The sequence below is a fragment of the Bufo gargarizans genome, chromosome 8, assembly GCF_014858855.1.
Source record: "Bufo gargarizans isolate SCDJY-AF-19 chromosome 8, ASM1485885v1, whole genome shotgun sequence".
Lineage (NCBI taxonomy): Eukaryota > Metazoa > Chordata > Amphibia > Anura > Bufonidae > Bufo > Bufo gargarizans.
The window spans coordinates 199,553,922-199,571,167 of NC_058087.1; the positions used below are offsets into that span (position 1 = coordinate 199,553,922).

General features: G+C 44.9%; 1 protein-coding gene across 3 annotated transcripts in view; it reads left to right on the forward strand.

Annotated features, from left to right (window-relative positions):
* The window catches only part of LOC122944422, an 81,020-nt gene that overhangs the window by 20,084 nt on the left and 43,690 nt on the right, over positions 1 to 17,246 (forward strand). For 2 of the 3 annotated variants that reach the window (XM_044302658.1, XM_044302659.1), the window contains exons 6-7: positions 7,576 to 7,695; positions 11,396 to 11,494. In XM_044302658.1, the coding sequence (XP_044158593.1) occupies positions 7,576 to 7,695; positions 11,396 to 11,494 (219 nt within the window). The remainder of the gene's footprint in view (positions 1 to 7,575; positions 7,696 to 11,395; positions 11,495 to 17,246) is intronic. The other variant, XM_044302660.1, reaches the window with a different exon arrangement.

A 17,246-nucleotide genomic window follows, 5' to 3' on the forward strand; every position in this document is an offset into this window, starting at 1 on the left:
GGTATACGAGTCCCTATCAGACTGGAACAGTTTCATTGGAGTCCAGGAGAAATGGGACTACTAAAAAGTGGCACTATTGAAGGCAACAGAAAATTGCATTAGGCTTGTCAGTAAAAGCTAAAAAAGGAAGAGACCACTGGGGTACTCAGCAGAAGTGGCCAAAATCATTAAAAACAAAAAGATAGCATTTAGGAATTATAAAAAAAAAAAAAACGAGGATGAAAGGCAAATTTATAAGATTAGGCAGAGAGAGGCAAAACAAGCTATAAGAGCTTCTAAAGCACAGGCAGAAGAGAAATGAGCTCAGTCAGGGAGAAAAGGCGATAAGACATTCTTCAAATACATAAATGAAAAAAGGAAACTAAAACAAGGAATTACCAAATTACAAACAAAAGAAGGAAGGTGTATGGAAGAAGATAAAGAACTAGCTGACTGCCTCAATGAATACTTCTGTTCAGTTTTTACAAAGGAAAATGAAGGAAAAGGACCTCAGTTAGGAAAGATTTTGACGCATGTGTCTTTACAGAGGAAGAGGTTCTGAGTCAGCTGTCTTAAATTAATACAGATAAGTCACAGGGGCCTGATGGGATACACCCAAAGCTATTAAAAGAGCTCAGCGGTGAACTAGCAAAACCATTAACAGATTTATTTAACCAATCACTGGCAACAGGAGTCGTCCCAGAAGATTGGAAATTAGCAAATGTTGTGCCCATTCACAAGAAGGGTAGTAGGGAGGAATCGGGCAACTATAGACCAGTAAGCCTGACATCAATAGTGGGGAAATTAATGGAAACCATACTTAAGGAGAGGATTGTGGAACATCTAAAATCCCATAGATTGAAAGATGAAAAACAGCCTGGGTTTACTTCAGGGAGATCATGTCAAACTAATCTTATAGATTTTTTTGATTGGGTGACTAAAATAATAGATGGAGGAGGTGCAGTAGACATCGCTTATCTGGACTTTAGTAAGGCTTTTGATACTGTCCCACATAGAAGGCTTATCAATAAAGTGCAGTCATTGGGCTTGGACTCCCATATTGCTGAATGGATTAGGCAGTGGCTGAGTGACAGACAACAGAGGGTTGTAGTCAATGGAGTGTATTCAGACCAAGGTCTTGTTACTAGGGATGAGCTAACCCGAACTATATAGTTCGGGTTCGTACCGAATTTTGGGGTGTCCGTGACACGGACCCGAACCCGAACATTTTCGTAAAAGTCCGGGTTCGGTGTTCGTCGCTTTCTTGGCGCTTTTTGAAAGGCTGCAAAGCAGCCAATCAACAAGCGTCATACTACTTCCCCCAAGAGGCCGTCACAGCCATGCCTACTATTGGCATGGCTGTGATTGGCCAGAGCACCATGTGACCTAGCCTCTATTTAAGCTGGAGTCACGTAGCGCCGCCCGTCACTCTGCTCTGATCAGTGTAGGGAGAGGTTGCAGCTGCGACGTTAGGGCGAGATTAGGCTGATTAACTCCTCCAAAAGACTTCATTCAGAGATCGATCTACAGCTGTGGATCATTGAACTGCTGCTATTCAATTGCTCACTGTTTTTAGGCTGCCCAGAGCGTTTTTCAGTCACTTTTTTCTGGGGTGATCGGCGGCCATTTTGTGTCTTGTGGTGCGCCAGCACAAGCTGCCACCAAGTACATTTAACCATCAATAGTGTGGTTATTTCTTTGCTATATCCTACATCAGGGGCTTGGCTGTGAAATACAATTGCCAAAATAGCAGTACCCTAAATCTGGTGTTTCAGCTGTGGCCAGCCAATTGTAATACTGTCTGCTGTCTGGCAAAGGATATATTTTCGTTCTGGGTTGAAAGACAATTCCCAACTTAGCAATTCCCTAAATCAGTGGTTTCTGCTGTATTAGGCCTACTTTAAATCTATCCATAAAAGGGTATATTAGATTGAAGGTGCAGATAGGGTCATTCTCAATAACTTCACACACACGCTACTGTGCATTTCCAAGTCTAATTCTGTCAGTAAATGTATACCTGTCACCCAGCGCCTAAATACTAGGCCTCAAATTTATATCCAGCTAAATCTGTGGTTACTGCTGTGCCTGTATTAGTGTAATACGGTACCTAGATAGATGCCAGATAGTGTTAGGTGCCTGGAAAAAAAGGCCTGAATTTGAATTCAATACATTGGGCCAAATAATATTTTTCTTATTGTGCACAACCAAGTATCCGATAAAATCAAGTGTACACTGTGCAACGCCATCTGTGGCAAGGTCCACCTAACCACAGATACGTGGACCAGTAAGCACGGCCAGGGACGCTATATCTCCCTAACTGCACACTGGGTAAATGTAGTGGCGGCTGGGCCCCAGACGGAGAGCTGTTTGGCGCACGTCCTTCCCGCCGCCAAGGATCGCAGGGCAACATTCTTTGCCTCCTGTTGCCTCCTCCTCCTACTCGGCTTCCTCCTCCACTTCTTCCACCTGCTCATCCAGTCAGCCACAGACTTTCACCACCAACTTCAGCACAGCTCGGGGTAAACGTCAGCAGGCCATTCTGAAACTCATATGTTTGGGGGACAGGCCCCACACCGCACAGGAGTTGTGGCGGGGTATAGAACAACAGACCGACGAGTGGTTGCTGCCGGTGAGCCTCAAGCCCGGCCTGGTGGTGTGCGATATTGGGCGAAATCTCGTTGCAGCTCTGGGACTAGCCGGTTTGACGCACATCCCTTGCCTGGCGCATGTGCTGAATTTGGTGGTGCAGAAGTTCATTCACAACTACCCCGACATGTCAGAGCTGCTGCATAAAGTGCGGGGCGTCTGTGCGCGCTTCCGGCGTTCACATCCTGCTGCTGCTCGCCTGTCTGCGCTACAGCGTAACTTCGGCCTTCCCGCTCACCGCCTCATATGCGACGTGCCCACCAGGTGGAACTCCACCTTGCACATGCTGGACAGACTGTGCGAGCAGCAGCAGGCCATAGTGGAGTTTTAGCTGCAGCACGCACGGGTCAGTCGCACTGCGGAACAGCACCACTTCACCACCAATGACTGGGCCTCCATGCGAGACCTGTGTGCCCTGTTGCGCTGTTTCGAGTACTCCACCAACATGGCCAGTGGCGATGATGCCGTTATCAGCGTTACAATACCACTTCTATGTCTCCTTGAGAAAACACTTAGGGCGATGATGGAAGAGGAGGTGGCCCAGGAGGAGGAGGAGGAGGAGGAGGAGGAAGAGGGGTCATTTTTAGCACTTTCAGGCCAGTCTCTTCGAAGTGACTCAGAGGGAGGCTTTTTGCAACAGCAGAGGCCAGGTACAAATGTGGCCAGCCAGGGCCCACTACTGGAGGACGAGGAGGATGAGGATAAGGAGGAGGTGGAGGAGGATGAGGATGAAGCATGTTCAGAGCGGGGTGGCACCCAACGCAGCTCGGGCCCATCACTGGTGCGTGGCTGGGGGGAAACGCAGGACGATGACGATACGCCTCCCACAGAGGACAGCTTGTCCTTACCTCTGGGCAGCCTGGCACACATGAGCGACTACATGCTGCAGTGCCTGCGCAAAGACAGCAGAGTTGCCCACATTTTAACGTGTGCGGACTACTGGGTTGCCACCCTGCTGGATCCACGGTACAAAGACAATGTGCCCACCTTACTTCCTGCACTGGAGCGTGATAGGAAGATGCGCAAGTACAAGCGCACGTTGGTAGACGCGCTACTGAGAGCATTCCCAAATGTCACAGGGGGACAAGTGGAAGCCCAAGGCGAAGGCAGAGGAGAAGCAAGAGGTCGCCAACGCAGCTGTGTCACGGCCAGCTCCTCTGAGGGCAGGGTTAGCATGGCAGAGATGTGGAAAAGTTTTGTCAACACGCCACAGCTAACTGCACCACCACCTGATAAGCAACGTGTTAGCAGGAGGCAACATTTCACTAACATGGTGGAACAGTACGTGTGCACACCCCTCCACGTACTGACTGATGGTTCGGCCCCATTCAACTTCTGGGTCTCCAAATTGTCCACGTGGCCAGAGCTAGCCTTTTATGCCTTGGAGGTGCTGGCCTGCCCGGCGGCCAGCGTTTTGTCTGAACGTGTATTCAGCACGGCAGGGGGCGTCATTACAGACAAACGCAGCCGCCTGTCTACAGCCAATGTGGACAAGCTGACGTTCATAAAAATGAACCAGGCATGGATCCCACAGGACCTGTCCGTCCCTTGTGCAGATTAGACATTAACTAGCTCCCCTTAACCATATATTATTGGACTCCAGGGCACTTCCTCATTCAATCCTATTTTTATTTTCATTTTACCATTATATTGCGGGGCAACCCAAAGTTGAATGAACCTCTCCTCTGTCTGGGTGCCGGGGCCTAAAAATATCTGACAGTGGCCTGTTCCAGTGTTGGGTGACATGAAGCCTGATTCTCTGCTATGACATGAAGACTGATTCTCTGCTGACATGAAGCCTGAATCTCTGTTATGGGACCTCTCTCCTCTGCCTGGGTGCCGGGGCCTAAATATCTGACAATGGACTGTTCCAGTGTTGGGTGACGTGAAGCCTGATTCTCTGCTATGACATGAAGCCTGAATCTCTGTTATGGGACCTCTCTCCTCTGCCTCGGTGCCGGGGCCTAAATATCTGACAATGGACTGTTACAGTGGTGGGTGACGTGAAACATGATTCTCTGCTATGACATGAAGACTGATTCTCTGCTGACATGAAGCCTGAATCTCTGTTACGGGACCTCTCTCCTCTGCCTGGGTGCCGGGGCCTAAATATATTACAATGGACTGTTCCAGTGGTGGGTGACGTGAAGCCTGATTCTCTGCTATAACATGAAGACTGATTCTCTGCTGACATGAAGCCTGAATCTCTGTTATGGGACCTCTCTCCTCTGTCTGGGTGCCGGGGCCTAAATATATTACAATGGACTGTTCCAGTGTTGGGTGACGTGAAGCCTGATTCTCTGCTATGACATGAAGCCTGATACTCAGCTGACATGAAGCCTGAATCTCTGTTATGGGACCTCTCTCCTCTGCCTGGGTGCCTGGGCCTAAATATATGACAATGGACTGTTCCAGTGTTGGGTGACGTGAAGCATGATTCTCTGCTATGACATGAAGACTGATTCTCTGCTGACATGAAGCCTGAATCTCTGTTATGGGACCTCTCTCCTCTGTCTGGGTGCCGGGGCCTGAATGAATATATATCAATGGACTGTTACAGTGGTGGGTGACGTGAAGCCTGATTCTCTGCTATGACATGAAGACTGATTCTCTGCTGACATGAAGCCTGAATCTCTGTTATGGGACCTCTGTCCTCTGTCTGGGTGCCGGCGCCTAAATATCTGACAATGGACTGTTCTAGTGGTGGGTGACGTGAAGCCTGATTCTCTGCTATGACATGAAGACTGATTCTCTGCTGACATGAAGCCTGAATCTCTGTTATGGGACCTCTCTCCTCTGCCTGGGTGCCGGGGCCTAAATATATGACAATGGACTGTTCCAGTGTTGGGTGACGTGAAGCCTGATTCTCTGCTATAACATGAAGACTGATTCTCTGCTGACATGAAGCCTGAATCTCTGTTATGGGACCTCTCTCCTCTGTCTGGGTGCCGGGGCCTAAATATATTACAATGGACTGTTCCAGTGTTGGGTGACGTGAAGCCTGATTCTCTGCTATGACATGAAGCCTGATACTCAGCTGACATGAAGCCTGAATCTCTGTTATGGGACCTCTCTCCTCTGCCTGGGTGCCGGGGCCTAAATATATGACAATGGACTGTTCCAGTGTTGGGTGACGTGAAGCATGATTCTCTGCTATGACATGAAGACTGATTCTCTGCTGACATGAAGCCTGAATCTCTGTTATGGGACCTCTGTCCTCTGTCTGGGTGCCGGCGCCTAAATATCTGACAATGGACTGTTCCAGTGGTGGGTGACGTGAAGCCTGATTCTTTGCTATGACATGAAGACTGATTCTCTGCTGACATGAAGCCAGATTCTCTTTTATGGGACCTCTCTCCTCTGCCTGGGTGCCGGGGCCTAAATATATGACAATGGACTGTTCCAGTGTTGGGTGACATGAAGCCTGATTCTCTGCTATAACATGAAGACTGATTCTCTGCTGACATGAAGCCAGATTCTCTGTTATGGGACCTCTCTCCTCTGCCTGGGTGCCGTTGCCTAAATATATGACAATGGACTGTTCCAGTGTTGGGTGATGTGAAGCCTGATTCTCTGCTATGACATGAAGACTGATTCTCTGCTGACATGAAGCCAGATTCTCTGTTATGGGACCTCTCTCCTCTGCCTGGGTGCTGGGCCTAAATATATTACAATGGACTGTTGCTCTAACTAAACATATAATAACCTGACTCACCTAAAGGACCGTTCACACACGGTCATAACATGCGGCTTTCTCAGCCCAATAGTCAAGCAGCCTCCAGGCTCTAGCAAATGTAAGGCTCTAGCAAATTCCAGGCTGTCCCTTAACCTCGTGGTCCCTCAGCCTAGCCCGGCTAAGACCACACACACAGAGCCTCAACAGGCCTCTGTTTCTGGAAAACACACTCTCCTTCCCCAGACTGGGAGCCACACCCAAGTCCAGCAACAGGATTAAATACCATCCCTGGACATGGGCATATTCCAAAATCCTGGACTGGAGCATGGGAAACAGGCACCCACCCAACACATTGCCTGTTCCCAGTAAAAGCCCACCCTGGACTAGCTGGAGCTAGCTAAGCTAAGTAGCTTGGTGTCCACCAACTAGTTTAGTGGCCACCTATATCTAGGGCCTTTACTCCACCAAGGCCGGGCCCCTTGGTGACACGCTCCTGGTGCAAACACCCCTTTTTCATGCTTCCCCGACACTTTACTGCACCCATCACTATTCACATTGCCACACCCTCCATCAGCAGCCATTTCATTCACAACATCTCTGTGTGGACAACAAAAAAACACCACAAAATGGTGCAGAATTTCAACAAAGTTTATATTAGTAAGTGCTGTGTAGTCATCTCACAAACACATCGGTCAACAGCAACCACAAAGTGCCCAAAGCCCTTTAAGCTTCACAATAGCTAAAGTGAGGACCCAGCAATGCACCAGGACACTGTTTTTATGACGTTTTATTACTATTTTATACACTTTTGCAAACTACATGGCACAAATGGTTAATAAATATGTCACAAAGCAGATATGGTGTAAACTGCACGGAAGAAAAGTCCCATTTTGTTGTAAATCCTTCTAAAGAGACGCTGTTTCCTTTGCTTTCTGCAGAGATCGGTCGGGTCACATATTCCCCTAATATCTTATCCTTTCTCCTGGTGTCTCCCTTCACTTTCCGACACCTTTCTCTCATTTTGTGATGCTGAGCACTGATTGACCTCTCCACAAATGTCAGCATTAGGCATCTTGTCTATAGCCTGCTCGCGTATTCCTGATCTCTTCCTGCAGTCACACCCATCAATCATCATTATAATCAACAGAAATGAAGAAAATCCCGATAATTACCCAGTGCAGACAATCACTCACATTGTAGCAATGAACTACTTGTGTATTACAAATATATGAATGTTAAAAAATGCAATGTAAATCTTTTATCATTTAAATTAGGTGAAAAGGCAGAAGGATTGATGTCTTTACCTGGAGCAAGAGAAAAATCTGAAAAAAATAAGCAAAACAAATCAGAAAGCAGAGAAGATATGACCCAGACAGAATCAGGCGCCCAGCAGGGTAAGATCACCCCTTTTTATAACCTGCAAGATTTGCAGAATGTTTATACTTTTTCCAAACAGTTGTCCTCTCATCTGCTTCCCTAATCTCAGAGGGCACCGCGATGGGCACGAACAATAGGCCAGTATTTGATCCTTTAATACATCTGGTTATGGATTAGCTGTGATAATCTTCCGGGAAGTCTCCATTATCTTACTATTCCTTAGAGATCAGTCAGGTCACATCTCCCGATCTCTAAATGATGGTCAATAGAATTTATATTTTCTTTTATATGTGGCTCATGTGTTCTCTGTTTTCCATTAAGTATGTTGTAAAGATAATCAGAATATTGGGTTAAGGTGGATTCACATGGCCTGATGTTCGGGCCGATTATTGGGAGCAAATGTTTCTACGAACGCTCATTCTCGATAAAATTTGCCCATCGAAAGATGCCACAGATCACCTCATGAATGAGAAAAACGCTAGTTCATGGGGGGGAAAATAATCAGAGGTGCGGACACCTCAATAATCGTTCCTGGGCAGCAGATCGTGTGGTCTGAAGAACCTCTGCTGCCCAGGAGCAATGATTTTTTATGGGGACGGGCTCGTCCTCATACTGTGGAGGTGATTGCTGTATGTAAATACAGAGCTTCACCTCCACTTAACGAGCAGCCGACTGACGGGAAGGAACACTTCCTTCCTGACAATCTGCTTCTCCTCGTATAGCTCTCATGTAAATCCACCTTTAGTTACTGCTATCCCAGTGGTCCGTGCCGGCAGGCTCAGATTGGCCCACTGGGGAGTCGGGGAAATCCTCGGTAGCCCCTGCCTAGTTACAGTCTACATATTAATCAGCGGCGGCGGGCAGCCCCAGCTTTCTGCTGGCAAGCGCCGCTACCTGCCGCTACAATAGGAAGAGCATAGCTACACAGACATACAGAAGGTGGCGAGATGATCTTGACTGTCATGATTATCTCGCCACTTAACTTGCCCTGCAGTGATGCTGGCACTGCCATCTTTCAGTGGGCGGCGGGCCCCTCCTCGTGATACGTGCCTGCGCTTCCTTCTCACCCCTTGCACTACACGCACGCACACTGTGACCTCACAGAGCCCTGCAGCCCGCCCATATTCTGGAGTCTGCAGAGCGCGGCGGTGGGCTTTTACTGTGGTGCTGAGCGTGCAGACATGCTGGTGGTGCTGCCGTGTCCCCCATGAAACAGTAGCTGTGACACAGTTGGTGACATCACAGGCTGCCGCTAGTCCCCCAAGACAGTATAATATATATAGTTTAGTAAAAATATAATTTCACATTTTAATGCATTCCCCTCTGGAAATTACAACTCCTAGCATGCCCTGTAAGATGCAAACCTCCAGGACCTGCTGGGAGTTGTAGTTTTCCTGCAACATGATGTAGTTTTATATCACAATTATGATTACATGCCACAAAAATTTTAATAAATATTGATAAAAAAAATAATACATACTTCAACAGTCCTCACACAGCTCCGTAGACGTAAATGTAAAAAAATACAGTATTTTTGGTTTATTTTTGTGCTTTATTTTTATTTTTTTGTATTAACCTGTAGGATACCTAGGTTTCAAGTAAAAAAAAAAAAAACACAGGTTTCCCATAATAAAGTCATATAAAAGTATAAATAACAGAAAAAAAAAGAAAAACAGACATATATTAGGTATCGCTGCGTCTGTAACGACTCTCTATAAAAATATGACATGATCTATCCCCTCAGATGAATGCCATAAAAAATTTAAATAAAAACAGCCATTTTTTGGTCAACTTACCTCACAAAAAGTTTAATGCCAAGCAATCTAAAAATTGTATGTACTCCGAAATGGTACTAATCAAACTGTCACCTCATCCTGCAAAAAAAAACAAGCTTCTACATAAGACAATCGCCCAAAAAATAAAAAAAATATGGCTTATAGAAAGATATTTACTTTTCAGAAATGTTTTCACTGCGTAAATCATACTGTAAAGGGATTGTCTGATCTCAGACAATGGGGGCATATGGCTTATCGTATAGATGTGGGTCCCACCTATATCAGAGTAGAGCCCCCCAAGGTGATGGCTGTAGGACTCCGGTCCGGCCACCACCAATCGGTCTCCCCATAGAAGTAAGTGGGAGCGCACCGCGCATGACTGGCCACCGCTCCCATTCACTTCTATAGGCCCGACGGAACTATTTGTGGCGGCCCCATAGAAAATGAATAGATGGCGGCTGTGTATGCGCAGTGCGCCCTCCACCACTTTCCGGGCTCCGTTCTCAATATAGGTGCAAGTCCCGGTGGTGTGACCCACACCTATAAGACAATGGGGGCAGATCCTAGCGATATTCCCCCATTGTCTGAGATGACACAACCCCTTTAACAGAAATAAAACCAATAGACATATCAGGTATCGCTGCGTCTGTAACTACCTGCTCTATATGACATGACCTATCCCCTCAGGTGAATGCCATAAAAATAAAAATAAACAGACATTTTTTGGTCCCTTTGACCCAAAAAAGTGTAATATTGAACGATCAAAAAATGCAACAATAAATATGTCAACTTTTCTGCAAAAAAGGAGCCCCTACACAAGATGATTGGCATAAATATATATATATGGCTTTCAGAAATGGAAACATAATTTAAAAAAAATGATTTTTTATGTAAAAAAATAATAAAGATAGACATAATGTCGCAGTGTAGTTCACTGTGACAGGGGTTACCGCGTTGCTCGCTTTAGTAGCTCTTGGGCGTACTGGCTGCGGTGGTCGCCGTGTAGGCTGATTACCTGATGAACGAACGAAACACTCATTCATCTGGTACCGTGATTCGATCGTTTGTGCGCACATGACCATTTACTGGAAGTAGATTGTGCTGTGTGATCACGATCTGCTGCCGGCAAACAACTAGTCAGTATGAGGAAGAACATGGACAGTAGTGATCACTGCTCCCCGTACAACGGAGATCACTGCATGGAAGTACAGCGTTCTCCTCCGTTAAAGAGCAGGCATTTGTCGGGAAGGAACGCGTCCTCCCCAACAATCTCCTACTCCGTCGCCCTGTGTAAAGGGACCAGAATTTCAACACAGTTTATATTAGTGAGTGCTGTGCAGTCCTCTCCCAAACACATCGGTCCACAGCAACCACAAAGTGGCCAAAGCGCTTTAAGCTTCACAATAGCTAAAGTGAGGACCCAGCAATGCACCAGGACACTGTTTGTGTGACGTTTTATTACTATTTTCTACAATTTTGAAAACTGCATGGCACAAATGGTTAATAAATGTGTCACAAAGCAGATATGGTGTAAACTGCACGGAAGAAAAGTCCCATTTTGTTGTAAATCCTTCTGAGGAGACGCCGTTTCCTTTCCTTTCTGCAGAGATCGGTCGGGTCACATATTCCCCTAATATCTTATCCTTTCTCCTGGTGTCTCCCTTCACTTTCCAACACCTTTCTCTCATTTTGTGATGCTGAGCACTGATTGACCTCTCCACAAATGTCAGCATTAGGCATCTTGTCTATAGCCTGCCCGCATATTCCTGATCTCTTCCTGCAGTCACACCCATCAATCATCATTATAATAAACAGAAATGAAGAAAATCCCGATAATTGCCCAGTGCAGACAATCACTCGCATTGTAGCAATGAACTACTTGTGTATTACAAATATTTGAATGTTAATAAATGCAATGTAAATCTTTTATCATTTAAATTAGGTGAAAAGGTAGAAGCAAGAGAAATATCTGGAGAAAATGAGCAAAACAAATCAAAAAGCAGAGAAAATGTAACCCAGACAGCATCAGGCGCCCAGCAGGGTAAGATCACCCCTTTTTTTAACCTGCAAGATTTGCAGAATGTTTACACTTTTTCCAGACAGTTGTCCTCTCATCTGCTTCCCTAATATCAGAGGGCACCGCGATGGGCACGAACAATAGGCCAGTATTCGATCCTTTTATACATCTGGTTATGGATTAGCTGTGATAATCTTCTGGGAAGTCTCCATTATCTTACTATTCTTTAGAGATCTGTCAGGTCACATCTCCCGATCTCTAAATGATGGTCAATAGAATTTATATTTTCTTTTATATGTGGATCATGTGTTCTCTATTTTCCATTAAGTATGTTGTAAAGATAATCAGAATATTGGGTTAAGGTGGATCCACATGGCCTGATGTTCGGGACGATTATTGGGAACAACTGTTTCTATGAACGCTCAGTCTCAATATAATTTGCCCATCTGAAGGTGCCACAGATCACGTGATGAAGAAGCAAAACGCTCGTTCATGGGGGGAAATAATCAGAGGTGCGGACACCTCAATAATCGTTCCTGGGCAGCAGATCGTGTGGTCTAAAGAACCTCTGCTGCCCAGGAGCAATGATTTTTTATGGGGACGGGCTCGTCCTCACACTGTGGAGGTGATTGTGTATGTAAATACAGAGCTTCACCTCCACTTAACGAGCAGCCGACTGACGGGAAGGAACACTTCCTTCCTGACAATCTGCTTCTCCTCGTATAGCTCTCATGTAAATCCACCTTTAGTTACTGTTAGCCCAGTGGTCCGTGCCGGCAGGCTCAGACTGGCCCACTGGTGAGTCGGGGAAATCCTCGGTGGCCCCTGCCTAGTTACAGTCTACATATTAATCAGCGGCGGCGGGCAGCCCCAGCTTTCTGCTGGCAAGCGCCGCTGCCTGCGCTACAATAGGAAGAGCAAAGCTACACAGACATACAGAAGGTGGCGAGATGATCTTGACTGTCACGATTATCTCGACACTTAACTTGCCCTGCAGTGATGCTGGCACTGCCATCTTTCAGTGGGCGGCGGGCCCCTCCTCGTGATACGTGTCTGCACTTCCTTCTCACCCCTTGCACTACACGCACGCACACTGTGACCTCACAGAGCCCTGCAGCCCGCCCATATTCTGGAGTCTGCAGAGCGCGGCGGTGGGATTTTACTGTGGTGCTGAGCGTGCAGACATGCTGGTGGTGCTGCCGTGTCCCCCATGAAACAGTAGCTGTGACTCAGTTGGTGACATCACAGGCTGGTCCCCTAAGACAGTATAATATATATAGTTTAGTAAAAATATAATTTCACATTTTACTGCATTCCCCTCTGGAAATTACAACTCCTAGCATGCCCTGTAAGATGCAAACCTGTAGGACCTGCTGGGAGTTGTAGTTTTCCTGCAACATGATGTAGTTTTATATCACAATTATGATTACATGCCACAACTTTTTTTTTATAAATATTAATAAAAAAATAATACATACTCCAACAGTCCTCACACAGCTCCATAGATGTAAATGTAAAAAAATACAGTATTTTTGGTTTATTTTTGTGCTTTAGTTGTGTTTTTTTTTTTGTATTAACCTGTAGGATACCTAGGTTTCAAGTAAAAAAAAAATACAGGTTTCCCATAATAAAGTCATATAAAATTATAAATAACAGAAAAAAAAGAAAAACAGACATATATTAGGTATCGCTGCATCTGTAACGACTCTCTATAAAAATATGACATGATCTATCCCCTCAGGTGAATGCCATAAAAAAACTAAATAAAAACAGCCATTTTTTGGTCAACTTGCCTCACAAAAAGTCTAATGCCAAGCAATCTAAAAATTGTATGTACTCTGAAATGGTACCAATCAAACTGTCACCTCATCCTGCAAAAAAAAAAAAGCTTCTACATAAGACAAAAAAAAAAAAAAAAAAATGGCTTTCAGAAAATGGTAACACAAAAAGATATTTACTTTTCAGAAATGTTTTCACTGTGTAAAACATACTGTAAAGGGATTGTCTGATGTCAGACAATGGGGGCATATGGCTTGTCTTATAGATGTGGGTCCCACCTATATCAGAGTAGAGCCCCGCAAGGTGATGGCTGGAGGACTCCGGTCCGGCCACCACCAATCGGTCTCCCCATAGAAGTGAGTGGGAGCGCACCGCGCATGACTGGCCACCGCTCCCATTCACTTCTATAGACCCAACGGAAATAGCTTGGCTATTTGTGGCGGCACCATAGAAAATGAACGTTCTCAATATAGGTGCAAGTCCCGGTGGTGTGACCCACACCTATAAGACAATGGGGCAGATCCTAGCGATATTCCCCAATTGTCTGAGATGACACAACCCCTTAAACAGAAATAAAAACAATAGACATATCAGGTATCGCTGCGTCTGTAACTACCTGCTCTATATGACATGACCTGACATGAATGCCATAAAAATAAACAGATATTTTTTGGTCCCTTTGACCCAAAAAAGTGTAATATTGAATGATCAAAAAATCATATGCAGCAATAAATATGTCAACTTTTCTGCAAAAAAGGAGCCCAACACAAGATGATTGGCATAAAAATATATATATGGCTTTCAGAAATGGAAACATAATTTAAAAAAAATGCTTTTTTATGTAAAAAAATAATAAAGATAGACATATTGTTGCAGTGTAGTTCACTGTGACAGGGGTTACCGCGTTGCTCGCTTTAGTAGCTCTTGGGCGTCCTGGCTGCGGTGGTCGCCGTGTAGGCTGATTACCTGATGAACGAACGAAACACTCATTCATCTGGTACCGTGATTCGATCGTTTGTGCGCACATGACCATTTACTGGAAGTAGATTGTGCTGTGTGATCACGATCTGCTGCCGGCAAACAACTAGTCAGTATGAGGAAGAACATGGACAGTAGTGATCACTGCTCCCCGTACAACGGAGATCACTGCTTGGAAGTACAGCGTTCTCCTCCGTTAAAGAGCAGGCATTTGTCGGGAAGGAAAGCGTCCTCCCCAACAATCTCCTACTCCATCGCCCTGTGTAAAGGGACCTTAACAGATTAGGCTCAACTACAATGAGCTGCTTAACGAGAACAATCTGATGTAGAGCAGTGCACACTGTATTGTCTGCTAAACTGCAAATATTAATGTGCATGAGCCTGAAAAATGAACAAGTAATATTTATTTTTGGTAGCTGGAGGGTGGGCCCCTAGAATAATTTCTACTGGTAGGCCCTAGGCACCCCAGTCCGATACTGCATGCCGACGCTGCTGCCCCTACCCGCGGGCAGGCTGCCGGGCTCCCTCTTTCCCTCCTGCTGCCATGGGCCCTGCTGACAAGAGCAGACAGCAGGTAGCTTAACTGTTGCTCCGTGCCAGAGTTTATATCCTGCCGGAGACCTGTACTGTTGTTAGGGCTTGTATGGGTGTGTCTCTCCTCCCTTGTGAGGCAGCACGTACACGGCCCCTGTCTCACCAGCCTATGGCTGGATTGCAGATAGTATTTAACCCCTTAATGCAAAACGCTGTGCATGTACGGCGCCGGATGCATTGCCAGAATGCATTCCACCGTAAATGAACGGTGGGCTGAACGGGCAGGTGCAAGAGCTACATCCGCCCGATCACTGCAGGGCTCCGGCAGTCCCTGCTGTATCCGCCGACATCGCTGTTTACAGCGATGCTGGCGGGTTAACCCCTTCTATACCCCGGTCAGCGCTGACCTCGACCTAGAAGTGGTTTGCGGCGGGTGAAGGAGCGCATCAGGTCCCCGCGCTGCAGTGGCGGGGACCCGATATGAGACAAGGCAGCCCGATGCCGTGCAGAGGCTTCCCAATCCCCTGCACGGCATCGGGACCTGCCTTCTACGGGGGCCGAGGAGATCCAGCCTCAGGCCCGTCTCCTAGGCAACCTAACTAGCCTCAGGCCCGTCTCCTAGGCAACCTGTCCAGCCTCTGGCCCGTCTCCTAGGCAACCTGTTAGTGTATGACTCAGTGTAATCCACTAACAGGCAATGCATTACAATACAGATGTATTGTAATGCATTGCAGAGGGAATCAGACCCCCAAAAGTTGAAGTCCCAGAGTGGGACAGAAATAAAGTTTTAAAAAAAAAGTTTAAAATAGTGTTTTCAATAAAAATAAATAGTTTCAAGTTAAAAAAAGAAAAAAATTCCCCTTTCCCCTGATTTTATAATAAAAAAAAGAAATAACAAACAAAAAACACACACATCATGACCGGCTCTATAAATATATCACATGATCCACCCCGTCCGATAGACACCATAAAAATAAAAACTGTGTAAAATAAAGCCATTTTTGTCACCTTACATCACTAAAAGTTCAACACCATGCGATTAAAAAGGCGTATGCCCCCCAAAAATAGTACCAATCTAACGGTCACCTAATCCCGCAAAAAATGAGCCCCTACATAGGACAATTGTGAAAAAAATCAAAAATCTATGGCTCTCAGACTATGGAGACATGATTTGTTTTTTGTTTCAAAAATGCTTTTATTGTGTTAAACGTAAAAATAATAGAAAAAGTATACATATTAGGTATCGCTGCATCCATAACAACCTGCTTTATAAAAATACCACATGACCTAACCCCTCAGATGAACACCGTGAAAAAAATAATAAAGTGTCAAAAAAGCATTTTTTTGGTCACCTTACATCACAAAAAGTGTAATAGCAAGCGGTCAAAAAGTCATACGCACCCCAAAATTGTACCAATCAAACCGTCATCTCATCCCGTAAAAATGATACCCTACCTAAGAGTATCGCCCAAAAAAAAAAAAAAAATATCGCTCTCAGACTATGGAGACACTAAAACATGTTTTTTTTTTTGTTTAAAAAATATTAGTGTATAAAACTTAAATAAATAAAAAAGTATACATATTAGGTATCGCCGCGTCCATAACAACCTTCTCTATAAAATATCCCTGATTTAACCCCTCAAGTGAACACCGTAAAAAAAAAAAAAAAAAGCCATTTTGTCACTTGACATAACAAAAAGTGTAATAGCAAGCAATCAAACAGTCCTAAACACCCCAACATCATACCAATCAAACCGTAATCTTATCCCGCAAAAACTGAGCCCATACCTAAGACAATTGCCCAAAAAAAAAAAAAAAGGCTTTCAGAATATGGAGACACTAAAACATGATTTTTTTTGTTTCAAATATGCTACTATTGTGTAAATTTTAAATAAATAAATAAAGTATACATATTAGGTATTGCCATGTCCGTAACAACCTGCTCTATAAAAATATCACATGACCTAATAAATTAAATATTGTATCAAAAAGCCATTTTGTCACTTTACATCACAAAAAGTGTAATAGCAAGCGATCAAACAGTCATACGCACCCCAAAATAATACCAATCAAACCGTCTTCCATGCTGAAAAAAATGAGTCCCTACATAAGACAATCGCCCCCCCCCAAAAAAAAAAACTATGGCTTTCAGAGTATGGAGACACTAAAAAATCATTTTTTTCAAAAATGATTTATTATGTAAAACTGAAACAAACAACCAGAAAAGTAGTCATATTTGGTATTGTCGCGTCCATTACAACCTGCTCTATAAAAAGAGCTCATTATCTAACCTGTCAGATGAACGTTGTAAATAACAAAAAATAAAAACGGTGCCAAAGCAGCAATTCTTTTGTTACCTTGTTTAACAAAAGGTGTAATATAGGGCAACCAAAAATCATCTGTACCCTAAAATAGTACCAACAAAACTGCCACCGTATCCCGTATTTTCCAAAATGGGGTCACTTTTTTGGAGTTTCTACTCTAG